Here is a 26,335-nt window from a genome sequence, read left to right on the forward strand (position 1 = left end):
GGAGCACAATTAGGTCATTTGGCCTATTCCTTTTATACAGTCTAGAAGAAATAACATGGCTAAAAGTTCAACTAATTTCAACTGAAGGATATCCACCAGTTATACTGGGACCATTGGTTGGTACAGAAACTGGAACTTAAGATTTTGTGTTGGTTCTTGAGGCTTTATTATTTCAAATAAAATAAGTTTTGGAGATTACCTTGATCTCATAGGAACAAGTTGTATTAAAATTAAAAATTTACAGAGGCTTTTTTCCAGGCAGAGCTCCACAGCTACAGAAGTAGAGCCGTTTCATTACAAACATGTTTAATTTTCAAAAACATTTTTTTATGTTACCTTGGATGCAAAAAAAACTTGTAAATGTATCAACACTAAATATAAGAGATTGTGCAGATGCTGAAAATCCAGAATAACACACACAAAATGCTAGAGGAACTCAGCAGGTCAGACAGCATCTGTGGTGAGGAATAAACAGTCAGGCTGAGACCCTCCATCAGGACTGGAAAGGAAGACTAAAATGCCAAAAGAAGAAGGTGCAGGGAGGGGGAAAGAGGACAAAGTAGGTGGTACTACTTTGGTCAGGGGGAGGGTGGGATGAAGTAAGAAGCTGGGAAGTGTTAGGTGGAACGGGGATGTGCTGCTGAGGTTTTATAAGGCACTGATGAGGCCTCACCTTGAGTATTGTGAACAGTTTGGGTTCCTCGTCTAAAAAAAGATGTGCTAGCATTGGAGAGAGTTCAGAGGAGGTTCACAAGGATAATTCTGGGAATGAAAGGGTTATCATACGAGGAACGTTTGATAGCTCTGGGTCTGTACTTGCAGAAATTTAAAAGGATGGGGGTGGGGGGAATCTCATTAAAACCTTTCGAATGTTGAAAGGCCTAGACAGAGTAGATGTGGAAAGGATGTTTCCCATGGTGTAGGAGTCTTAAGACAAGTCGGTACAGCCTCTGGATAGAGGGGTTTCCATTTAAAACAAAGATGCAGAGAAATTTCTTGAACCAGAGGATGGTGAATTTGTGGAATTCGTTAACACAGGCTGCTGTGGAGGATGTATCAAGGCAGAGATTGATAGGATTTTGATTGGACGCGGCATCAAAGGTCTTTTAAGAGACTCCTGGGTAGGTTCATGGAGCTTAGAAAAATAGAGGGCTATGGGTAACCCTAGGTAATTTCTAAAGTACGTACATGTTTGGCACAGCATTGTGGGCTGAAGGGCCTGTATTGTGCTGTAGGTTTTCTATGTTTCAATGTTATGGGGAGAAGGCTAGGGAGTGGGGCTGAGGAGGGTAAAAAAGGATCAGTCATGTTTGAATGGCGGAGCAGACTCGATGGGCCAAATGGCCAAATTCTGCTCCTCTGACTTATGATCTAAATGTTTCACGTATGAAATTTGGAAGTGCCTCTACAAGCAGACCTGGAAATGGCAACCAGAGTTATGCTGTTTAGCCTGCTCTCTCTTTGTTTCTTTATACCTGAGACGGATATACCTTCTGCATAGGCTTCTATTTTTCTTTCATCCACATGCACAGTAGCGTAGTGGTTAGCACAATGCTTTACAGTTCCATTGATCCAGGTTCAATTCCCACTGCTGCCTTCTCCCCATGACTCTGTGGGTTTTCTCTGGTGCTCCGGTTTCCTCCCCAGTCCAAAGGTTGGTAGGTTAATTGGTCATTGTAAATTTTGTGTGATTAGGCTAGGATTAACCTGGGGATTAATGGGCAGCGTGGCTTGTGGGTCCGGAAGGTGAAAGAGATAAAGGGCTGGAGAGGGGGAATCTGATAAGAGAGTGAAGAAGACCATGGAAGAAAGGGAAAGAGGAGGAGAACCAAAAGGAGGTGATGGGCAGGTAAGGAGATAAGGTGAGAAAGGGAAATCAGTCTGCTGAAACTGAAAAGAAACTCACAATTATTGAAGAAATTATTCTCTTATGTTTGGGCCTGCCAAAATAGACATAATGAGCAGTTCTGATGAAGGGTCTCAGCCTGAAACAGCAGCTGTTTATTCCACTTCATGGATACTGCCTGACCCGCTGTGTTCCTTCAGCATTTTCTGTATGTTGCTCTGGATTTCCAGTGTCTACAGAATCTCTTGTACTTCTGATAGACAGTTCCCAGAAAAGCAAGGAAAAACAGCGGTCTATGATGTTTACACAACAGCCCAACATTAGAGAAATTGCACAATACAGTCTTTACCCCCCCCCCCACCACTGGTACGTACGTACACACACACATCCCGCCCCCCACCGAGTGCCATTAACTTATTTTACTGCCTTAGTGGTACATTAGCTATAAAATCTGGTGTACAAATCAAATCCATGTGCTGTTATTTATGTTCCATTAAAGCAGATGTTCCCAACCGTTTTTATGCCGTGCGCCACTACCATTAACCAAGGGGTCCTCAGACCCCATTTTGGGAACACCTGCACTAAAGCAACTTTAATGACGATGCAGTATAGAAGAAAAAATATGGAAGCCATTTATGCCCTGTTTCATTTACAATCCTCTTTTCGTTGCATGCACTAACTTCCTCTGAAGATGTCGTCATGTCATTCCTCTAAAGGTCTACTCTTTTCAGCTCGAGTATTTTACTCACATTTTCTGGCATCCTCTAGTCATAGAGTCATAGAAAAGTACAGAACAGAAATAGGCCCTTTGGCACACCTAGTCCATGCTGAGACCATTTAAACTGCCTAGTCCAGGGGTCAGCAACCTTTACCACTGAAAGAGCCACTTGGACCCGTTTCCCACAGAAAAGAAAACACTGGGAGCCGCAAAACCCGTTTGACATTTAAAATGAAATAACACTGCATACAACGTTTTGTTTTGCCTTTATGCTATGTATAAACAAACTATAATGTGTTGCATTTATGAAATTGATGAGCTCCTGCAGAGAAAACGAAATTATATTTCTGCATGCAACAAAAACATTTTGAACTCCGAAAATAAGATGTTGGGTTGAAGGTTACTTTTAAGTAAAATACTCAACGTCTATTTGAGTCCTTCTTGTGTTTATGAAAAACGCTAAACTTAAATTTGCCGCCAGCAGCAAACCAAAAATAACGTCAGCCAGCTGTCAACCTGAAAAATAAAAGGACTATTTCACTGAACAATGAAAACATATGAATATATGTAAAATAATAGGCAATTAAAATATTTATCATACTTGGTCAGGTTGACTCACACCTGACAATGCAGTCGTATTCGGTAGGGATGGATCGATGCTTAGGGGAGTGACCGGGAAGGATAATGTGTTTTTTTCCTCTCTGAACTCACAGAAGCGTTTCCCAAACGATGTTTGCATTGCGATGATTGCAGAATGTAAATACTCCGAATTTATCATGTCGTGACCTTGTTTGAACTCTCTCAAATTGGGGAAGTGAGACAATGTGCCTTTCTGTAAATCTCTGGCAAGCACTGTCAACTTGCGCTCGAATGCCAAAACATCCTCCAACATGTGTAGGGCTGTAAGTCCTTACCCCTGAAGAGCTGTGTTCAGCGTGTTCAGGTGCGCTGTCATGTCTACCATGAAGTGTAGCTTTTCCAGCCACTCTGGCTGTTCCAGCTCAGGAAAGATGAGCCCTTTGCTGCCCAGGAAAGTTTTCACTTCTTCCAGACACGCGACAAAGCATTTCAGCACCTCCCCTCTGGACAGCCAGCGATAAAAACACGCTGTAGCGGTGTGCTCACGCAGTCAGTAAACTGCAGTCGAATAACTTTATTCGAACTAAACAGCCTTGCTTTTAAGCCTCCCTCAACCCAGCCCCCATGGACGCAGATGCTGCAAAAGACGCGTACTCACAAACCCCCGTAGGCTATCTCCCTTAGCTGGAATGCTGGCTAATTGTGAGCCGTTTCGGATGTGCCAGGAAATGTGTCGCCACACTTAGATTGTACAAGATCACCATAATCTTCAAATTTAGAATTACATTTCAAAAGCTAACAAACTAACATAAAATACATTTTAATTAAATACTGACCAATTATTTCCCAAAGCCACAGGGAGCCGCAGCACAGAGGTGAAAGAGCCACAAATGGTTCGGGAGCCGCGGGTTGCCGACCCCCGGCCTAGTCCCATCAACCTTCATTTGGACCATAGCCCTCCATACCTTCCCATCCATGTGCCTCTCCAAACTTCTCTTTAACATTGAAATTGAGCTCGCATGCACCACTTGCGCTGGCAGCTCACTACACACTCCCATGACGCTCTGAGTGAAGAAGTTTCCTCTCATGTGCCCCTTAAAATTTTCACCTTTCACCTTTAATCCATGACCTGTGGTTGTAGTCCCACCCAACCTCAGTGGAAAAAGCCTGCTTGCATTTACCATATCTATACCCCTCATAATTTTGTATACCTCTATCAAGTCTCCTCTCAATCTTCTACATTACAAGGAATAAAGTCCTAACCTATTCAATCTTTTCAGATAATTCAGGTCCTCCAGACCCATTGAAAAGAAGTGCACTGTAGCCATTGGCCCTATTGTGGCCGGATGATTGGCATTTGTCATTTCTGGCCAATGGTAAAGGCTTGGCTGTGTGCCATCTGGCTCTATTGGAAGATTTGCATTGACTATTGACTGAATTTTTATCACAATGTACATGACAGCTCAGACAGCATCAGTTTATTAAAGGAGAGTGCTGTGTGCTGTTTGTTCAATATACTGTAGCTGAATATATCAAAGCGAAAAGGGAAAAAACGTGCAGATGAATTATTCATTCAGAGTTAAATTGAATGCACGGTGACATCTCTTCCTCTGTGAATTTGCGAATCTTGTTCAGAGTATTAAGTACTCATTGGAAAAATGTTTTTGTTCCTACAGCATTTTAGACATCGCCAAATTGTGGTGTTCGTGTTATCAAAAGATACTGACAGCAAGTAGAAAGCTATTTTTAAAGGCAGTGAAATGGTCTGATGTGACAGCATTTGGTTCAACATGGAATAACCAATATCAAATTTTTTTTCTCTTCCAACTCTGAAATTGCTTAAGCAATCTTTTGCATAATAGTCTTCCATTTAGAACATATTTGTAGAAGTGGTATAGTGCATGCTCTGAGCATATATTGCTGTCAATCTAATTTCAGTGCTTAAGTATATAAAAATTAAAATTTAAATGATCAGAGAGTAAACATATGAAGGAGTTAGTGTGTATGTCATTCCATGCTAACATAACATCATTTACATCGCTCAGTGTACCTGAATTAATACTCTTTTCTGTTCCTTATAATGAGTTCTTGATAATTATGAATCTCCAAGAAATAACTCAATATTACACTTATTTGATTGGAGCAAATGCCTTAGTTCTGACATGAGTGACTTCGTAACCAGGTCCTTCCATGAATGCCTATGAAATATAGACAAGGTTGGTCACTACTTGGATTGCTTGTCTGCTACACAGGTTGGCCTGAGTCCAGGGATATTACAGAAAATCGCTGGATAGGTTCAGTCAAGCATCTGGTCAACAGCCTCGACTGATGGTGCATGCCTGTACATTTAAGAGCATGGGTTTGTTCAATCATTTTGTTTGGTGAATAACAATTGTGTGTGCAACCGTGGCGGGTTTGTTCCACAGCTCACTACTTTAGTAGTCAGAGATACAGATATGGGAAGAGCAGAAAGATGTGAGAAAATCCTCTGCTGGTTCAAAACAGAACCATTACAGAAGCAGAGTTTGTGCCCCTTCATTGCAGAAATCACTCGTCTCTTATCATCTCCACAGCTATGTTCACGTTCTCTTCCATTAACAGCAGGTCTTTGGATAAGCATCTTTTTGCTTTCGGAAAGCTCTTGAATTATTTTTAAACATCTTTATTGTTGAGAGCAATTCATGTTTTAAAAAAGGCAATTTTATTTTATTAATGGATGGTCTTCACTTAATTATGGAAAGATAGTTAATTTCAAAGACAAATTATGAAAGCATGTTTTGTTTCTGAATAGTAATTTTAAACATTTGAAAAATAGATGACTATGACTTCTGTTTCACATTGTGGTTATAATGCAATTAAACATTAATTGGATTTTTACTTTAGTGCAGTGCAATACTAATGCCACTTTGCTTTTAATGAAGAAAATATTAATTAATCATTTAATTTTCATACAGCTTTAATATCATTTTGTATTCCAACATTGCAGAACATTGATGATGGCTTCTAATGTGGTCAGATGCAACCTACTGAAAACTCATACCTTTTTCACATTAAAACTACGACAAGCCATTTTTTATCAGGGGCTAAACTGAAAGAAAACAAAACTGCATTGTAGAAATTAATGCCAGAATTGATTTGTTTTCTTTTTCTCTCCCCAAAGCCCTGTCCACCAGTGAACCTATTGAAATTTCAAAAATTGTTTGTTTATTTTCTCGTTAGATGTCTGCGGTGCCTGTCTTCAGGACTTCCAATATCATGGTCTTGTACCTGTCAGCCATTAGTATATAGTAATTCCCATAGTGAAAATTACTACCGCTGAATGGTCCAGATTGAAGCATAAGCCAATACTCCCATCGCAGTGTTTTTTTAAAAGCCTTTTCCACTTCATTTTGCATTCATTACACAATTGCTGATCTGTTGGCCCTGACATCACATGTGTAGAAAAATAAAATTTATACACGTTTCCATTTGAGGTTTTACCAAATCAAATGGAAATTGTTGGTGTAAAATTCAGACATTGTTGTGAGTTTTTTGGGGATGATTAAACTCACAACATGTAACGAAAGTCTTCTTGTAAAGCGTTCATGAAACAGGGTGCTTCTCCCTGCATTTGTAATGCTGCAGAGTTTCCTCTGAATATATCATTCGGGGAGAGCGGAAGCAGAGGCTTCCTATGATGAAATTATGGGTTTATTCCATTTTGACCTTTTTTTTGCTGAAAAGATGTTCAAGCTTTGCCTGAATCTAAATGCATTTCTGTGACAAAATGCTTTGCAATTTTTCTTTTCAAATTGTTTAACAACTAAACATTCTCATTTACAATTACAGCCAGAGGAAATACTGCTGATCTTTGTTGCAACCAGAGAGCTTGACTTAAACGCCCCATTTATATTTTACTGTTTTTGGTTTGGTTTTGGTTTATTCAGTCTGTGACTCTATTTCTTGCCCATGTTTACATCAATTTTAATTTTATATTTTTCATGTGCTCTCCTCCACTTTCCTTTCAACCAATCATGTACGTGCGTATCATGTGACTTTGTCATGTGGCTTGCATGGTGCTGATGATGTCGTCCACGCTGGTGAACAGAAGGTAAAATCTTTGTTCTGATTGGTTGAATAAATTGAACGAGTTTCTCCAAAAGGTTACAATAGAGTTGAGTATTATGGAAATTTTATAATTGCCTGATAAAATACATTTTTCATGTATTTGCCAAAATGTTGCAGAACAAATCTCATTATAAAAGATAAATGCTCTGGTGTCAAACTGCAGAAAGGTGAAAGGTAAAATGCAAATTGTTGAATTGAAACAGCCAATTATTTGTAAGCTCTAAAGCCATTAATTAATGCTTTTAACTTGGTAATAAATTTGGCCATTTAACCTATTTAGAATGTCATTGAATTAATGGATTAACCCTTAACCATGGAGCGGTCTCTTTGTTGATAAACTGATTCCTCCTGCTCTTGTCCTTTTGCTTGTACTTTGGAGATAAATTTAATTGTATCTGTAAAGTGACTTCATCAATCCTGTTACTTGTTGCTAAATTAACCCAGTCCAAGCTTTTAGGGAGAGTTTCCAACAAATAAATTGGCAATTTGCGTCTAAAGTTCAGCTACCCAAAGAATGAACAAAGGCATAAAAGATAAAATTAGTAATGGAAATTAGTTTTTAAAATATGAAAAAAAACATTTTAAATTCAGATTAGTCTATTATCATATACACGAGGGTGTGATGTAATTCCTTCTTCACTTGAAGTTCACAATAAACAGTGTAGATGGTAATAATAAATATAACAATAAAAACAAAACAAAAACCATGGAAAATGGTTGAATGCCTGGATAGCGGCAGTAGTGGACTTCTAAAAAAAAATGTGAGCCAGAATATTTACTTTTACTTAAGCCCATCACCACCACAGGGAGATAACTAGCAGCTCACCAGAATCCTCTGTCCTAAGACCAGTCTTTCAAGTTGTCCCAGGTGTAGCCCATCTTTAAAGATCCTTCCTCTCTCATGACAAAGTCTTTAGAGATTCTGTTAGCATTTTTTTAATTTTAGAGCAAGAGTGCAGAACAGTCTCTTCTGGCCCACCGAGCCATGTCACCCAGCAACCCACTGATTTAACCCTAGCTTAATCAGAGGACAATTTACAATGACCAATTAACCTACTAACTTGTACTTATTTGGACTGTGGCAGGAATCCGATGCACCCAGAGGAAATCCATGTGAACATGTGACAAATATACAAACTTTCTTCCAGAGGATGACATGATTGAACTCTGAACTGTAACACCCTGAGCTGTAACAGCATCATGCTAACCACTGCACTACCATGGCACCCCTTTCTGAAGCCCTGGGTTTTTACAGGATGGCAGTTGTAGCCCCATACCAAAGTAAATTAGAATGTGTCTATTTAAACTGTTTCTATTTTTATTTAGTTTGCTCAAAATAAGTGTTCCTTTACCCCCCCCCCCCACTGCTAATTCATACAGACTTGTAAAAGCTAAAATTTGGATTATAATGAGATGTTCTTCCTAGTTTCAGTTAGTGCGTTCAGAAAAGCTTAACAGTTAATCTTAATGCCCCTGGGTTCAGGATGGGAAATCTTGATCACTACGCTCGTTAAAAGAGGCAATGGGCCTGACAAGGAAGGGTTAAAACAGATTTATGAAATAACCACCATTACCCACACCATCACGTAACAACTAAAAACCAAACAATGATGTTCTCACTTAGTTGAAGCTCTGACGATTTGGAGGGTCACTGCTCATGTGAAATACAGTACTGAGGCACACGTTAAAAGAAAACTTCTGTAAAGTGAATATGCTTTCAAAAATAATGAAATGAGAAGTTTCTAAATATAAAAAAATACAATGAAGAGCAGTAAACAGTGAAAAAAACTAAATCAAATCAATATTTGATGTGACCACCCTTTGTCTTTAAAAAAGCCATCAATTCTCTTAGGTACACTGTTGTGCAGTTTTATAAGAAACTCAGCTGGTAGGTTGTTCCAAGCATCTTGGAGAACTTGCCAGAGTTCTTCTGTACACCTTGGCTGTCGTGTCTCTTCAGGTAATCACAGAGAGTCTTGATGATGTTGATATCAGGGCTCTGCAGAGGCCCTATCATCTGAAACCATCTAAAAAATTCTAAGGTGCCTCAGACTTTTGCACAGTACTGTATGTTGTGCCAATCAGCTCAATGTTACACTGAAGCAACAATCTTCCAAACGGTCAGTGCCTTCAAGGGAGTGAAAGCATCAAATTTATTTTCTATCCTTTGAGTTTATTAGAATTCTGTCATTATTTGAAGTTTGGAGCTGTCCAGCATTTCAGCAGCTGTGGTTTCTGACATTCCACTGTTGCATGACAACCCGATAATTTGCACAATCAGCTTGTTACTTGAAGATAGGAATGGGATCAACTCGGGGAATCAAATCAAATATAAAACATCTTTGACACTTGACAGACTGTAGATACTAAGATAATTCTTCATTAAAAACTTCACTGTGTTCAAAGAAATGTATTATCAATGTACATATATATCACCATATACAACCCTGAGATTCATTTTCTTGAAGGCAATCATAGTAGGTACAAAGAAATAAAATAGAATCAATGAAAAGCTACACACAGACAAAGATGGACAAACAGCCAATGTACAAAAGATGACAAACAAATAAATAAATATTGAGACCATAACAGGAGATGCAAAGAATTCTTCTACAATAATATGCAGTAGCACCTGTGGTGTAGTGTCATCTGCACTGGACTTCAAGGGGAGTGGTCTTGGGTTTGAATCCAGCCGGCTCCTTGCACGCTTTCCATCCATGCTGAGTTGAGCATCGAGCTAGCAACATGGGCCTCGTAAAAAAACAGACAAAATGTTAAAGAAATAACAAGGTTGCCGGCCAGAGAGGAAAAACAACAAATCTAATTTATATTAATTTTAAACAAAATATGTAATTTATCAAGAATTGACTCTGTTAAATAGATGATATATAAACATGAAAAAAACTGTTAAAGTAATCTGGTTTGAAGAAATCTATTTTATTGCCAGTATTAGCAAACATTTTTTAGATACCTAAAGGCAGGCTCATTAATAATAATGAGATAAATAATGTTTAAAGTATATGCATTTAAATTCAGGGATTTAATGACTATAAAATAGTGAATTAAAAGTTAACTTCATCCAGAGTTACATCTCTTGAAATGAAATAGATTTAGCCCCTGTCCTATTCTGCTAAAATGAAGAGGAAATAAATGGATGCAGACAAGTTTCTGCCCTGCAGACTGCTTTGTGTTTGCATAAAGATGGACACTTTAATTGTCTTGTTATTTCAAGCAAGCTGTCAATCCAGTGTTACTTGTGTTAGCACTAGAGCTGTGTGCTGGTGCTGAGTACACAGGTTTAAACTACGTGTGCTCCATTAATATTACTAACGTTTGGCTTAAATTGTACAAACAGCAAAGATGCATCTTTTTTCTTTTCTTCCATAGTGCATCCCTGCTAAATATAAAGATAAAATTCTTACTTGTAAATTCCTGGACAGTCGGTCACCTTGTTGGAAATTTGCTGTGATTTGTCTCTTTAACCTCTGGTTTGTAAGAGGGAAGTGCCTGTTAGAACACAGATTCAAGACTAACACCTGCAACGCACAGCAAAACTGCACTGCATGCAAGTAGTTTTGTTCCCCTCCTGAAGCCTATTGGGCGACATCTGGAGTTTAAAAAGAGGCTGAGATATGGGCTCCCATCCCCACCCATGCATGCTTTTCCAGTAACAGATGCAAACCGGTTTAGCTGGGTTTCAGCTGTGTGTATATTTCATTGCATTTTATTTGGTTGCAATTGAACAAATTCCTTTTCTTCAGCAAACAAGAAGCAAAATTTTCTTTTCATTCAGGCATTGTTTGGAAGTTTCCATTACCATTTACACTCAGTGCATTTAACAAAGGGTATCATCATGGGTGATATTTTTCAAGTTTACAATAAATTCACAACATTCAGATATGGCAGTAAATTTTGCACATTTATGACATGGCATAATGTTGGGATGTGGCTTGGCATATGGTAAACGCAGCTCTCTCAATGAAATTGGCAACCTGTCTGGGAAAAAATATGCCTTTGACATTCCATAAATTAGAATACCCACAGCTCAGTGCACTGGTCTTTATTCTTTCATCAGATAATTCCTTTGGTATACCCAGCGGAATACCAAAGAAAGAATATTAGCTGGATGTTTCCATATTAAGCGTGTATGTGAATAAAAGTACTTAGTGTAAATGGAACCATCACATGCATGCTAACTGAATCTCTTTCTTCATCTAGAACCAGAAATTCATGTAGTTCCATTATCCTAGCCAACATGACGTTGTAAACAGTGCTGCATGACAAAGCATGTTTCGTGCTGGCATTTTCTTCTTCTTTAACGGATTTATTTTGACCAGAAAAGGAGTAAAGCAATTCCCAATAATTGTTACACCACCTGGAATCAACTTACACAAGGAGCAACTTGATTTTTTTTTCTGTTTCTTCCTTTGAATTCACACTAACCTGTTAAAGTTGCAGCAAAACTCCTTATTTGGATTGCGAAGCCATTCTCTGATAAGTTAACCAAGCTTCAAATTAATATATTTACAGAATATTAGCACTTTAAGGTTGGCTTTGCCAGAATAATTTAAGGTAAACACTAACAGCAAAGTTATTATGTGGTGGTGACTCTTATACTGATGATTCAGCAAACTTATAAATAATTGTTGGTATTTTTAGTGAAATTATTGGTCAACTGACAGACTCTTTAAGAACCCGTTTCATTACAGACTGCTTCACTTCCACGTCATACTACTCTCAACAAATATTTACTGAAAAATCGATTACCATCCTATTGCATTGGATTAGGAATCTGTCATTGTAAATGAGAATTGAAAAAAAATTGTGCAGGAAAACCATACTGTTCACTGGGGAAGCTAATGGCATTGGGTTGGTATTTACACCTCTTCTAGAGCTCTCATGGAAAGAGTTTAAATGGCTTTGCATTCTCCCTTTTCTTCCTGCCCCCTTCCCTGAATAGTCCTCAGCCACAATGTCCTGAACTCCTTCACATCCCTCAAAATAAAATATAGAGCACAGGATTAGGCCCTTTGGCCCACAACATTGTGGCAAACCAGTTACATTAGTAATCAAATGGCCAACTGAGCTAATCCCCTCTGCCTGGACAATGTCCATATCCCTCCATTTTCCTCACATTAAAAGATCAAAGAAAATTACACGTTACCATATACACCCTGAAATTCATTTTCTTATAGGCATTCTCAATAAATCCCTACTCAAACAATAATGATAACAGAATCAGTGAAAGACCGCACTGACTTGGGCGTTCAACCAGTGTGCAAAAGACAACAAACAAACTGTGCACATACAAAAAGAAAGAATTAATGAATTAATTAATTGATATCAAGAACATGAGATGAAGAGTCCTTGAAAACGAGTCCATTGGTTTTGAGAACATTTCAATAATGGTGCACATGAAGTTGAGTGAAGTTATCCCCTCTGGTTCAGGAGCCTGATAGTTGATGGGTAAAAACTGTACCTGATCCTGGTGGTGTGAGTCTTAAGGTTCCCATACCTTCTTTCTGATGGCAGCAACGCAAAGCAAAATGACCTGGGTGATGGGGGCCCCTGATGATCATGTGCCATCTCTCAAAATTCTCTAATATATCTACCTCTAAAATTGCCTAAAGCCCACCTCTGACTAGATTTGTTTGTCATCATGGTAAGGTTGGTGTCTCTCGCATGTACACTTTACCTGCCCAGTTGGAGCAAGTTATTCATTGAAAGTTTTCTTGAACATTAACCAAGATCTGTGTGCCAGTTCAAGAGCCTTTTACTGATCAGTTCAGGCTTCGTTCAGTAATCAAGAAGAAGAATGGTCACCCAACTAAAGAGCAGAATGGGCCATACAGTCTATCGCGTCTGCTCCACCATTCAATCATGGCTGATTTATTTTCCCTCTCAACCTCTTTCTCCTGCCTTCTCCCCATAACCTTTGACTCCCTTACTGATCAAGAACCTATCAACCTCAGCTTTAGATATACCCAAGGACTTGGCCTCCACAGTTACCTGAGGCAATGAAATCCACAGATTCACCACCCTCTGGCTAAAGAAATTTCTCATCATCTCTGTTCTAAAGGGCTTAATTTGTATTCTGAGGCTGAGCCCTCTGGTCCTAGGCTCTCCCATGATAGGAAGCAGCCTCTACATCCACTCTTATCTAGGCCATTCAATATTCGGAAGGCTTCAGTGACATCCACACTCATTCTCCCAAACTACAGTACAGGCCCAAAGCCATCAAAGCACTCCTCATACATGAACACTTCCATTTCCAGGGATCATTCACATGAAGCCCTTGTACATCCTCTCCAAATCCAGCATAACCATTCTTAGAGATGGGGCCGAAAATTGCTCGCAATGCTCCAAGTGCAGACTGACCGGTGCCTTATAAACCCTCAGCGCTACATCCTTGCTTTTATATTCCAGTCCTCTTGAAATGAATGCTAACATTGTAACTGCTTTATGTTTAGAAACAAGGAACGTTGAGACAATGAGGACAGGTTTGCCATTGATTCAACAAGAATCCAGCTTCACTTTAGTACTTGGAACTATATATAACTATATATATAAATATATAACTATAAATATCCCTATGTTTCAGGGATCGTCATGACAACTGGTCTCTCTATAAGAGCCACCGCTGCACATAACTGCTTGAGCAGAACTGCATTACCATTTCAGTAATGAAATAATTTATCATTGTGATACATTGCAACATACAATCTGGAATACTGAAGCCTTGTACGGAAATAACAACTTAGTCTTTAGTTTCCCTGTCCTCTCACTGGAAAGCCAGTGATAACTTAGAGATTGTTTCCTCAATCTGCTCAGATCCCCAGACACTGCAATTAGTAACATTTATCAGTGGCAATATATTTCACACAAAAATTAAAAACAGGTTTCCCTTTATTTCAATTTACTTTGTACTTTCAATGACATGAGGAAATTTCAATGACAATGACATGGGGGGGGGAGAAAATTTAATTCTGTTTACTTAGATGTTAGTCTGATGTTTGGGGCATAGGGTGGAGATGTGCCTCTAGCAAACAAGGTGTAGGGTGCTCCTTCTCTCTGCCAGCCTGCAGGTCACCCTTAGGCAAGGTGCAGCATCTGTTTATCCCCTCCCTCACCAATGATCAACATCATGTGAAGCCATGGGAGCAGGTCGTGGATGGTCAGATGAGCAGCTAGTACATATCACAAGACCTGGTTATCTGACCACTGACGCCAGGCAGACAATCTCTGAAGAGTATGGGTAACCCTAGGTAATTTCTAGAGTAAGTACATGTTTGGCACAGCATTGTGGGCTGAAGGGCCTGTATTGTGCTGTAGGTTTTCTATTGATAATGGCTGTGGTCACCTATCTTGTAAAGACACTGCCCAGAAGAAGGCAATGGCAAACCACTTCTGTAGAAAAATTTGCCAAGAACAATCGTGGTCATGGAGACAACGGCATATGTCATACAACACGGCACATAACAAACAAATCTGTAGCTGATGAAGGACAATATTCAAGATTTTATATGCTCCTCACTCTCTGTGTGTGTGTGTGTGTATACTATATACATACATAGCATCACATATACATATATCCTTTGAAACCAGTTGTACCCTAAATGTATATTCATCACCATCATCATTATTTGTTATGTCGTATGATGTGGGTGATCATGACCATGATTGTTCTTGGCAAATTTTTCTACAGAAGGGTTTGCCACTGCCTTCTTCTGGGCAGTGTCTTTACAAGACAGGTTACCTCAGCCATTATCAATACTCTTCAGAGACTGTCTGCCTGGTGTCAGTGGTCACATAACCAGGACTTGTGATATTCACCAGCTGCTCATACGACCATCCACCACCTGCTCCCATGGCTTCTCGTGACCCTGATCGGGGGGGGGGGGGCTAAGCAGGTGTTACACGTTGCGAGAGGTGACAACTCTAACACTGACCCACTCCAAGAATGGTCACTCTGCTTACCCCTCCTTTCTTTTTATTACTCAGTTTCAAGATTTTATATACTTGGTAGTTGTGTCACTCACAACTACTGTGTCTTCTACAATAAAAGTATACTTATTATTATTTTCCTGACCTTGATCTAATATTGCAACATAAACATCCAGGGTACACTTGGGAGTATTCTCTGTAGGCAGCCAGACAGTGCAAACATGCTGCAATAAACTATGTTGTTACCTGCTTGCCTCTTTCAATTTCAGCAATAAACCAGAAATCTGACATGTGTTTAGTGAACAGCAGCAACCAATCACCATTATGAACACACACGTTTAGAGTCTTTGTATATAGATCAGGCACAGTTGAGTGTATGAGAGGCTCAAATTATGTCAGAACTTGTTCTGTTAATGCACTACAGGCTATGAATTGCCTAATGTACAGGAACCTGAAGACTTCAATTTATCTTCACATGTTTGAATATTCTTAGTTCAGTGGAAACAACAGCAACCCTTCCTTATGTATTAATAGCTCAGTTACTGCAGTCCAGCTGTCCCACCATTACATTTTTGAAATGCAGTTCTGTTCTCAGTAAGTTATTTGAATCCTAGAATTTTTGTAAACATTTTCTTTAAATAATTATTATTAGTCAACCTATATATTTTGAGTGGATGCAGTCTTATTATTAGATAAGGACATTTAGATCTTCAGATAAGAAATATGGTATTACTGACATTAACTTCCAGGAGAACCAAGTCCACCTAAACTTGAAGAACATGCACTGGGAAGTGGAAATATTTACAAGGTCAACTGGATCAAGCAGGATGACGGAGGGTCCCCTATTCGCCACTACCTGGTCAGATATAAAGCTGTGAGTAAAATACAGTGCAGATGTAAATCTTCTGATCTCTGATGTTGACGTTACGGTAATATTTTGCTTTGTGTGCTGTGTGTGATATGTTTTTTGTGGGTGCACAGTGGTCTGGAGGAACATTGTTTCATTTGGTTATGTTTATGTGCAGTCAGATGACAATAAGCTTGAACTTGAAGATGTTACAGGGTGGAAGTTATGATGTCATCCTCTGAAATATTCAAGGAAAGTGTACTTTTTTATAATTCATAATAGAAGAAGTTTTAATGGTTGACAATTTGCCACATTAGTTTGAAACATTGTTTAAACATAGTTTAAAAAATTAAAAATATTCTAAATATTTTATAATAGAGCATATTTATTCTTCAAAGGTGGAGAAGGCGGCTTGAGAGCCATGGGCAAAGATATACTAAGAATAACCTGGAACAACACAGGCAAACGTGCTGGAGGAACTCAGTAGGTCAGGCAGCATCTGTGGAGGTGAATCAGCCGTCAATGTTTCATCAGGATTTCTCAGCTTAAACCATTAACTATATAAGACCTTAGCTTGACCCCACTTGGAGTACTGTGTTCAGTTCTGGTCACCTCACTACAGGAAGGATGTGGATACTATAGAGAGAGTGCAGACGAAATTTACAAGGATGTTGCTTGGATTAGAGAGCATGCTGTAGAGAATAGGTTGATTGAACTTGGCCTTTTATCCCTGGAGCGATGGAGGATGAGAGGTGATTTGACAGAGGTGTATAAGATGATGAGAGGCATTGATTCTGTGGATAGCCAGAGGCTTTTTCCCAGGTCTGAAATGGCTAGCATGAGAGGGCACAGTTTTAAGGTGCTTGGAAGTAGGTACAGAGGAGATGTCAGAGGTAAGTTTTTCACACAGAGAGTGGTGGGTGCGTGGAATGCACTGCCAGCAACAGCGGTGGAGGCGGATACAATAGGGTCTTGTAAGAGACTCCTGGATAGGTACATGGAGCTTAGAAAAATAGAGGGTTATGTGGTAGGGAAATTCAAGGCAGTTTGTAAAGTAGGTTACCCCATGGTCAGCACAACATTGTGGGCCAAAGGGCCTGTAATGTGCTGTAGATTTCTGTGTTCTCTATTTCCCTCCATAGATGCTGAGTTCCTTCAGCATTTTGTGTATGTTGCTCTGAATTTCCAGCATCTGCAGAATCTCTTGTAAGAATAACCTTTCTGCAGTGAGTATGAAAGGTCTGCTAATTGGTGGGGGGGTGGGGTGCATTGGATTGGGTCCATTTTACTTCTCTGTGTGAAATGTACTGCTGCTGCAGGGCAGATTGAGGGATTGCAAGCACTTCACAATGAGACTGGGATGTCTTGAGTAATTATCAACATTCCCCCTGTACACAAGTTTATTAATAATCAGTTCTATAAACTCTGTTGTTTTCATTTAAGGGCAATAAATACTAGTGATTTCAATAAACCAATCCATTTTAAAAGTGTACCTCACTATTCTGCTGAGATAATATGCCCTTGTTTCTGTACTGGGGAGTGAATGTACAACGTTCCATTGACCCAGAAATTAAGATAAGATTAGCTTTCTTTGTTACACTAGCATCAAAACATGCATAGAAATGCATTGTTCACGTCAATAACCAACACATAACTGAACAATTGTGCCTCATTGAGTTTTTGGAGGTGATCCTTCTTGGGCAAAGCCACATAATCCCAATATTTATGCAATTCAATTTCACACCCAGAACTCAAAGCATTGCATTATTACTCCTCATTTCTTTGTGTTTACAAGGATGGGACAAAAACATCACAGCAGTTCAGACAAATTCTTGTCCCTTCTGAAAGCAAAACCCTGCATCTACAGAAATCCTGCAGATGCTGGAAATCTAGAGCAACACACAGAAAATACTAGAGTAACTCAGCAGGTCGGGCAACATCTATGGAAATGAATAAATAGTCAAAGTTTCGAGTTCCTCCAGCATTTTTCAACTGTTACCCTGCATCTACAGATGCTAGACTACATCATTTGTATTTTGTTCTGCATCAGAGCACGAATCAGCCTGTTCAAAGCAATACAATAGAGTCATAGAGAAGTACAGCACAGAAACAGGCCCTTTGGCCCATCTAGTCATTATGGCAAAACCATTTATACTGCCTATACCCATCAACCTTAAAGTTAAAGTCTGTCCCGAGCCTTATAGGCTCATCAGGCCGGTGCTTATGCCAGTTTCCGTGGCATGAAGCGACTGAGAGTATGAGACCCCCCCCCCTCAGGATAGGACGCCAGTCTATCGTGAGGTTAACCCCCAGCATTTTGCTGGTACCCAGCTGGGTGGACTGGAGCAGTGTGTGGTTAAGTGCCTTGCTCAAGGACACAACACGTTGCCTCGGCAAGATCTTCAGATCGCTAGTCCAACACCTTAACCACTTGGCCACGCACCACACCCATCGACCTTCACCGGGAATATAATCCTCCATACCCCAAACCATCCATGTACCTATCGAAACTTCTCTTAAGTGTTGAAAAATTGAGCTCACATGCACCACTTGTGCTGGCAGCTTTTTCCACACTCTCATGGCCCTGTGAGTGATGAGGTTTCCCTCATGTTCCCCTTAAACTTCTCACCTTTTACCCTTAACACATGACCTCTGGTCGTAGTCCCGCCCAACCTCAGTGGAAAAAGCCTTCTTGCATTTACCCTATCTATACCCTTCATAATTTTGTATACCTCAATCGAATCTGCTCTCAATCTTCTATGTTACAAAGAAAAAAGTCCCAACCTATTCAATCTTTCCTTATCACTCAGGTCCTCTGGACACGGCAACATCCTTGTAAATTTTCTCTGTAATCTTTCAACATTGTTTACATTTTACCTGTAGGTTGGTGACCAAAACTGTACAAAATGCTCCAAATTAGGCCTCACCAATGTCTTATACAACTTCAACATAACACCCCATCTTCAGTACTCAACTCATTGATTTATGAAGGCCAATGCGCTAAAAGCTTTCTTTACGACCCTATCTACTTACGTTCAACAAATTATGGACCTGTATTCCCAGATCCCTTTGTTCTACCACACCCCTCAGTGGCCTATCGTTTACTGTGTAAGACCTACCCAAGCTGATCCTACTGAAGTGCAAAACCTCACCCTTGTTCTGCATTAAATTCTATCTGCCATTTTTCAACCTATTTTTCCAGCTGATGCAGATCCCTCTGCAAGCCATGATAGCCTTCCTCACTGTCCACTGCACACTCAATCTTGGGTCAACCACAAATTTTCTGATCGATATAGATGACAAGCAGCAAAGGACCCAGCACCGATCCCTGCAGCACTCCACTAGTCACAGGCCTCCAGTCAGAGTAGCAACCCTGCACTACCACTCTCTGGCTTCTCCAACAAAGCAAAGTTTATTGGAATTAATACTCCATTAATATAATTGACCATAGAACTATGGGTTAGAAATCCCATTGCCTGCTTCTGTACAACTCTTAGATTTTTTTTACTGGAAACTGTTGACTTCACCCAGATTTGCTTTAAAAACCATTTACCTTTCATGTTTACACAACACACACAAAATGCTGGTGGAACACAGCAGGGCAGGCAGCATCTATAGGGAGAAGTACAGTCGACGTTTTGGGCCGAGACCCTTCGTCAGGACTAACTGAAAGAAGAGATAGTAAGAGATTTGAAAGTGGGAGATCAGAAATGATAGGAGAAGACAGGAGGGGGAGGGTTGAAGTTAAAAGCTGGAAAACTGATTGGCAAAAGGGATACACAGCTGAAGAAAGGAAAGGATCATGGGACGGGAGGCCTAGGGAGAAATAAAGGGGGAGGGGAGCACCAGAGGGAGATGGAGAGCAGGCAAGGAGTGACAGTGAGAGGGACAGAGAGAGAAAAAAAAAGAGTAAAGAAGAAAAAAAGGGGGGGGGGAAATAATAAATAAGTCAATCAATCAATAAACAAGGGATGGGGTAAGAAGGGGAGGAGGGGCATTAACAGAAGTTAGAGAAGTCAATGTTCATACCATCAGGTTGGAGGTTACCCAGCCGGTATATAAGGTGTTGTTCCTCCAACCTGAGTGTGGCTTCATCCGGGCAGTAGAGGAGGTCATGGATAGACATATCAGAATGGGAATGGAACGTGGAATTAAAATGTGTGGCCACTGGGAGATCCTGCTTTCTCTGGCAGACAGAGCGTAGGTGTTCAGCGAAACAGTCTCCCAGTCTGTTTCTTCTACCACAATCCCATCAGTCTTGCTGTTTAATTATGTTTCTGGCCATTATGACCTTCAGGCAGTTTTAGCCTCCAGGTGGATTGTTGGATGCTTTTACTGCAGATTATAAACTTCTCTCCCAAAAGGAATTTTAAAAAGGCCCAGAAAGCATTGGAAAATCAGGCATTGAGTGAATAGTGATCAAAATCATCTTAGAAGTTCAATTCTGCAATATCTCCCTCCTGTGATAGAATGTTGAACATTACAGCACAGGAACAGGCCTTTCGGCCCACGATGTCTGTACTGTACACAATACCAAATTAAACTAATCCCTTCTGTCTGCACATCATCAGTATCCCTCCATTCCATGCGCCAATATAAAAGCTTCTTGAACACCATGATTAAATCTGCTCTCAATACTTCTTCTGCCAGCATGTCCTAGACACCTACTTCTCTCCAAGAGCAAAAACTTTTCCCTTGCAAACCCCTTAAAGGTGTGCCCTCTAGTTTTGAATATTTCTACCCAGGGACAACAAGGTTTCTGTTGTCTACCCTATCTATACCTCTCATAATTTTAACACCTTCCATCACGTCTCCCCTCAGCCTCCACTGCTCCAGAGAACACAACCCAAACTTATCCATCCTCTGCTGATAGCTCATAGCCTCTAGTCCAGAAGAAGTTGTTGATTAATCCATTTATCATTTACAAATACTTGCATGACAGAAATACACAGTTGGATTTAACATTTAGAAACACACACAAAATGCTGGAGGAACTCAGCAGGTCAGGCAATTTCAAGTTTAAGTTTATTGTCATCTAACTGTGTGTGTGTGTGTATATATATATATATATATATATATACACACACACAAAGAAAACAATGTTCCTCCTGACCATGGTGCATCCACAATAATCATACACAGCACATAAATCAAATAATACTGTTAATAAAATATAATTCAAAATGGATGCCGTCACAGCAGAAGTAAACAGTAAATAGCATCTATGGACGGGAATAAACAGTCAATGTCAGGACCAAAACGTATTAGCCTAAAGCATCAAATATTTATTCCCTTCCCTAGATGCTGCCTGACTTGCTGAGTTTCTCCAGCATTTTGTGTGCATTGCTCAAGTTTTCTAGCATCTGCAGAATCTCTTGTGTCTGAGTTTGGCATTTTTCTGACTCTTGTCTGTAACTTTTCAGTGAGAAGCTTCAGCAGTCCTGAGAGGTAACTTTTATCCAGCTAAGATCAGGTTGTGTTTGGTCTCTGTTCACCGTTGGCTTCTTCCACAGAAACATCACTCCAACTGGAAGCCTGAGATGAAACTGCCAGCTGATAGTGAATATGTTATTCTCGGAAACCTGGAGTGGAACTCAGAATATGAAGTGTATGTGGTGGCTGAGAATCGGCAAGGCAGATCAGAGGCAGGTTCCATCTCCTTCCGAACCTCTGTGGAACCCACTGTCGTCCCAGGTACGATTTCAAGCTGCTTTTAAATATTATTTGCACTAAGTCTTGCTGAGATGCTGCATCCCCAAATCTAGTACAGTTTGTAAAATTGTAATCTCTATGTAACTTTCATTTATCTGTTTGTCAGAGAGCAATTTCAATTTCATTTTCCTCTCTGTAGGAAAATTGATAGATTTGTATACTTATTTTTTAAAAAAACAATCCAAGATCTTGATTTTCAAATCATATTTTTGCATGTGCCATGCAAATTCATTTTGTGCAGCCGTCAACCCAACATGTAATTGGAACCTTACTTTAAGGCAGAATGTAATATTCCACCAACAATAATATCCTTCAAGGCATTGAGAATAGAAACGTTAGTAACATCCAACTTAAAATTTGTAGACCCTACCCTTGACCAACAGCTTAGATTCATATTTATTTATCACATTGTACATTGAAACATTCTGCAGCCAGCCTGCTCATGTAAATTTCAATAGAAAATCACAGGCAGGAGTGATGTAAAGTGATTCTGATTTAAAACCATCTCCAGAAAACTGTAAAGTGAATTTCTCAAAGCCCGAGTTTGACTAACATTCAAGTGATCAGGAATAGGAAAGGAAGAGGCTCCCTAAAGTTGGTAGAGGGTATTTTTACAATGGTAGGTAGTCTGTAACTGAGGACGATTTGCAGTTTGTATAGGCAATGAAATAATAAATGAGGGCTAGAAAAGGCTCCATTACTTTGTCATTCAAGTCAAGCTTTTGTCATGCACGTTGGTGTTACCAGATTCAGAATCAGGCATAGAGTCATAGAAAAGTGCAGTACAGAAACAGGCCCTTCAGCCCACCTAGTCCATGTTGAAACCATTTAAACTGCCGACACCCATCGACCTGCATCGGGACCATATCCCTACTATCTATGTACCTATCCAAACTTCTCTTAAACATTGAAATTGAGCTCACATGCACCACTTGTGCTGGCAGCTCGATCCACACTCTCACGGCCCTCTGAGTGAAGTTTCCCCACACATTCCCCTTAAGCTTCTCACCTTTCACCCTTAACCCATGACCTCTAGTTGTACTCCCACCCAACCTCAGAGGATAAAGCCTGCTTGCATTTACTCTGTCTATAGCCCTCATATCTATTAAATCTCCTCTCAATCTTTTACTTTCTGAGGAATAAAGTCCTAACCTATTCAATCTTTTGTCAGGTCCTCCAGTTCAGGCAACATCCTTGTAAATTTTCTCTGTACTCCTTTAATCTTATTTACATCTTTCCCATAGGTAGATGACTAAAACTGCACACAATACTCCAAATTAGGCTTCACCAATTAATCAACTTCAACATAACATCTTCTGTCCTCACCACGTTGATTTTTGGAGGCCAATGTGCCAAATGTTTTCTTTACAACCCTATCAGGTTTAATAACACTGGCATATGTAGTAAAATCTGTTGTTTTGTGACAACAGTACATTGCAATACTTTAACAAAACTATAAATGGCAATAAGATATATATAAATAAGTAGTTCAATAAGAGAGCCAAAAATAGTGAGGTAGTGTTCATAGGTTGGCTCATTGTCTGTTCGGAAATCTGATGGCGGAGTATAAAAAATGTCCTTGCAACAGCATCATCGGCACAGAGTATCATATAAATGGAATTTACAAGAAAATAGAAACAACGTTTTTACAAGAAAGAATACAATTATAACAGAAAAGGTCCATTTTAGTGCAAAGTGATCAAAGTGCCTTGACTTTTTTTTGGCCTGTCTGGACATTTCTTGTCTCCTTAGTAGCCAAATTTATTGCTATCAGTGAACAGGCAGATTCTTGGAGATAGTTACAAAAATTTGCAGCCTGCTAGGTAAAGGAATTCACCTACTCTTCTCCTAAATGACCAAGCCCTTCTCCACTGATTCTAATAAATCAACCTTGTTATATCTAACAACAACACACACAAAATGCTGGTGGAACACAGCAGGCTAGGCAGCATCTATAGGGAGAAGCGCTGTCGACGTTTCGGGCCGAGACCCTTCGTCAGGACAGGGTTCTGCAGCACTTCTCCCTATAGATGCTGCCTGGCCTGCTGTGATCTACCAGCATTTTGGGTGTGTTGCTTGAATTTCCAGCATCTGCAGATTTCCTCGTGTTTGTTATATCTACACAGTTTTCTGCAAACTTCAATTTTTTTTGAAGTGTCAAGTGCATGGACTGCCCTCTTATTTCCATCATTTCATTCATTGAGTGGGTACACATTAACATATCAACGCAATTGTTTAATAGCACCTACGATCAGGGTTCCATTCCTACCCCAGTCTGAAAGAAGTTTGTACATTCTCCCTGTGGCAGTGTTGGTCTCCTCCAGTGCTCTAGTTTCCCTCTACATTCCAAAGTTCAAAGTAAATTTATTATCAAAGTACATATATGTCACCATATCAGATCAATTTTCTTGGGGACATACTCAAGGAATCCATCATAATAGAATCAATAAAAGATTGCACCAACTTGGGAGTTCAGCCAGTGTGCAAAAGACAACAAACGGTGCAAATAGTAAATAAATATATAAGCAATAGATATCAAGAACATGAGATGAACAGTCCTTGAAAGTGAGTCCATAGCTTGTGGGAACATTTTAATGATGGGGCAAGTGAAGTTGAGTGAAGTTATCACCTTTAGTTCAAGAGCTTGATGGTTGACCTTCCAACGCACATACAGTTAGGGATAGGGTTAGTAAGTTGAGGGCATTCTATGTTGGCACCAGAAGTATGGCGACACTTGTGGGTTTCCCCCCAACACATCCTAGGACTGTGTTGTTCATTGACACAAAATTATACATTTTATTCTATGTTTCAATGTACATGTGACAATTAAAACTAATCTTTATGTAACTGTAATTCTCATCTTTAGATAGAATGTATTAACTATAACATGTAACAAGCAATGGCACATTCATGGAAACAAAACCATATGACACATGCTTTCGAGAATGCCAGTGAATTCAGCTGCAATTCGATGGCTTGATGATACCACAGTTTTGAATTGGGAAAAGTACCATTTAATGAAAACCTCATATTAAAATAACAAGCTTCCTGGTACATCTGCACAATTGGGCACTTATGTTCCAAGTTTATCTTCCTTTGTTCAGTGAAGACCAGGGGTAGAGCTACAACATTGTGATAGGATTACAGCATTGCACTACTTGCCTTCTGATTGGTTATTCATAAAAACTTAACTTCAAGGAGGTGGTGGGTAAATACCAGCTGGAAATATAGGAATACTTTGTGGATATGGAAAAAGAGCAGCGAAGTGAGGTTAATTGGATAGTGCTTCCAAAGAGATTTCCAGAATGACTGACTAGACTGCTTTACTGTGTGTTTCAATTATCTGTGATAGAGCATAGGACAGTACAGCACAGGAACAGGCCTAGTTTGGTCCACGGTATTGTTCTGAACTCATGTTATGAATCATACCCAATCCTTTTTGCCTACACAATGTTCCTCTACTTTCTCCACATTCAAATGCCTATATGCATCTACTGTATCTGCCTCCACCACCACTCCTGGTGGCACATTCTAGGTAACTACCACTTGCTGTGTGAAAAGCTTGCCCTGCACATCTTCTCTGAACTTAACCCCTTTCACCATAAATACGTGCCCTTCAATATTAGACACTTCATTTGTGGGAAAAACATACTGGCTGTCCACTCTTTCTAAGCTTCTCATCATTTCATACCTTTTATTAGGTCTCACCTCAGCCTCTGCAGTTCCAGAGAAACAACCCTAGTTTGTCCAACCTTCCCTTTGATCTAGACATCATCCTGGTAAACCTCTTCTACACCTGTTCCAGAGCCACCACATCTTTCCTGTAATGGGACAGCCAGAGATACAAAGAACAATACAGCACAGGAACAGGCCATTCAGCCCACAATCTTGTGCCAAACCAGCTAAAAATACAAATCAAAAACATGCAAACACTACAAACACTAATACTCCAGCTGCGGCCTAACTAGTGTTTTATAAATCTGCAACATAACAGCTGCATAGCAGGGACTACAGCAAAATACCTTCCCAATTTCATTTACATTCATTAAATTAACAAAATAAGAGCAATTAGTATTTTTTCTAAGGAGGAAATGTAACCCTATGCTGGTAGAAATAATTCTCCTTGCTGGGTTAAAAATGTTGAAATGTGGAATATGCTACCATGTCATTTTTCCATTGTTAAGTTGCCTTCATATGATGACAGTATCAGTGAGAAACACTCTCTTGACTCACTTCATGAGGGTCACTAGTGATTAAATGGGGCCAGTAAATACTTCAGCTAATCTGTTGGCTGTATTCTGGGGTTTAATGCTGGTGTTCCCAACCTGGAGTCCATGGACCCCTCAATTAATGGTGGGGTCCATGACATACAAACAAATGATTGGGAACCCCTGCTTTAGTGGTTTGTTGAACTGACAACTGATGGGGATGCAGCAGAGAGTGTGAAAGTCTGCATGTTGAGCTCTGGTGCTAACCGGCCTCTGACATCATTGAAGCAATTACCTCTACCAGCAGCTTTCAGCATGGGTGCAGGACTGCTTTACAATGCTACAGTTGTCCATCATTTAACTGAATGCAGCTA

General features: G+C 39.8%; 1 protein-coding gene across 12 annotated transcripts in view; it reads left to right on the forward strand.

Moving 5' to 3' along the window:
• The window catches only part of LOC132385203 (neural cell adhesion molecule 1-like), a 786,620-nt gene that overhangs the window by 577,019 nt on the left and 183,266 nt on the right, over nt 1-26,335 (forward strand). For all 12 annotated transcript variants that reach the window (XM_059957108.1, XM_059957113.1, XM_059957106.1 and 9 more), the window contains 2 exons: nt 15,944-16,068; nt 21,555-21,735. In XM_059957108.1, the coding sequence (XP_059813091.1) occupies nt 15,944-16,068; nt 21,555-21,735 (306 nt within the window). The remainder of the gene's footprint in view (nt 1-15,943; nt 16,069-21,554; nt 21,736-26,335) is intronic.

Source organism: Hypanus sabinus, chromosome X2, assembly GCF_030144855.1.
Source record: "Hypanus sabinus isolate sHypSab1 chromosome X2, sHypSab1.hap1, whole genome shotgun sequence".
NCBI lineage: Eukaryota > Metazoa > Chordata > Chondrichthyes > Myliobatiformes > Dasyatidae > Hypanus > Hypanus sabinus.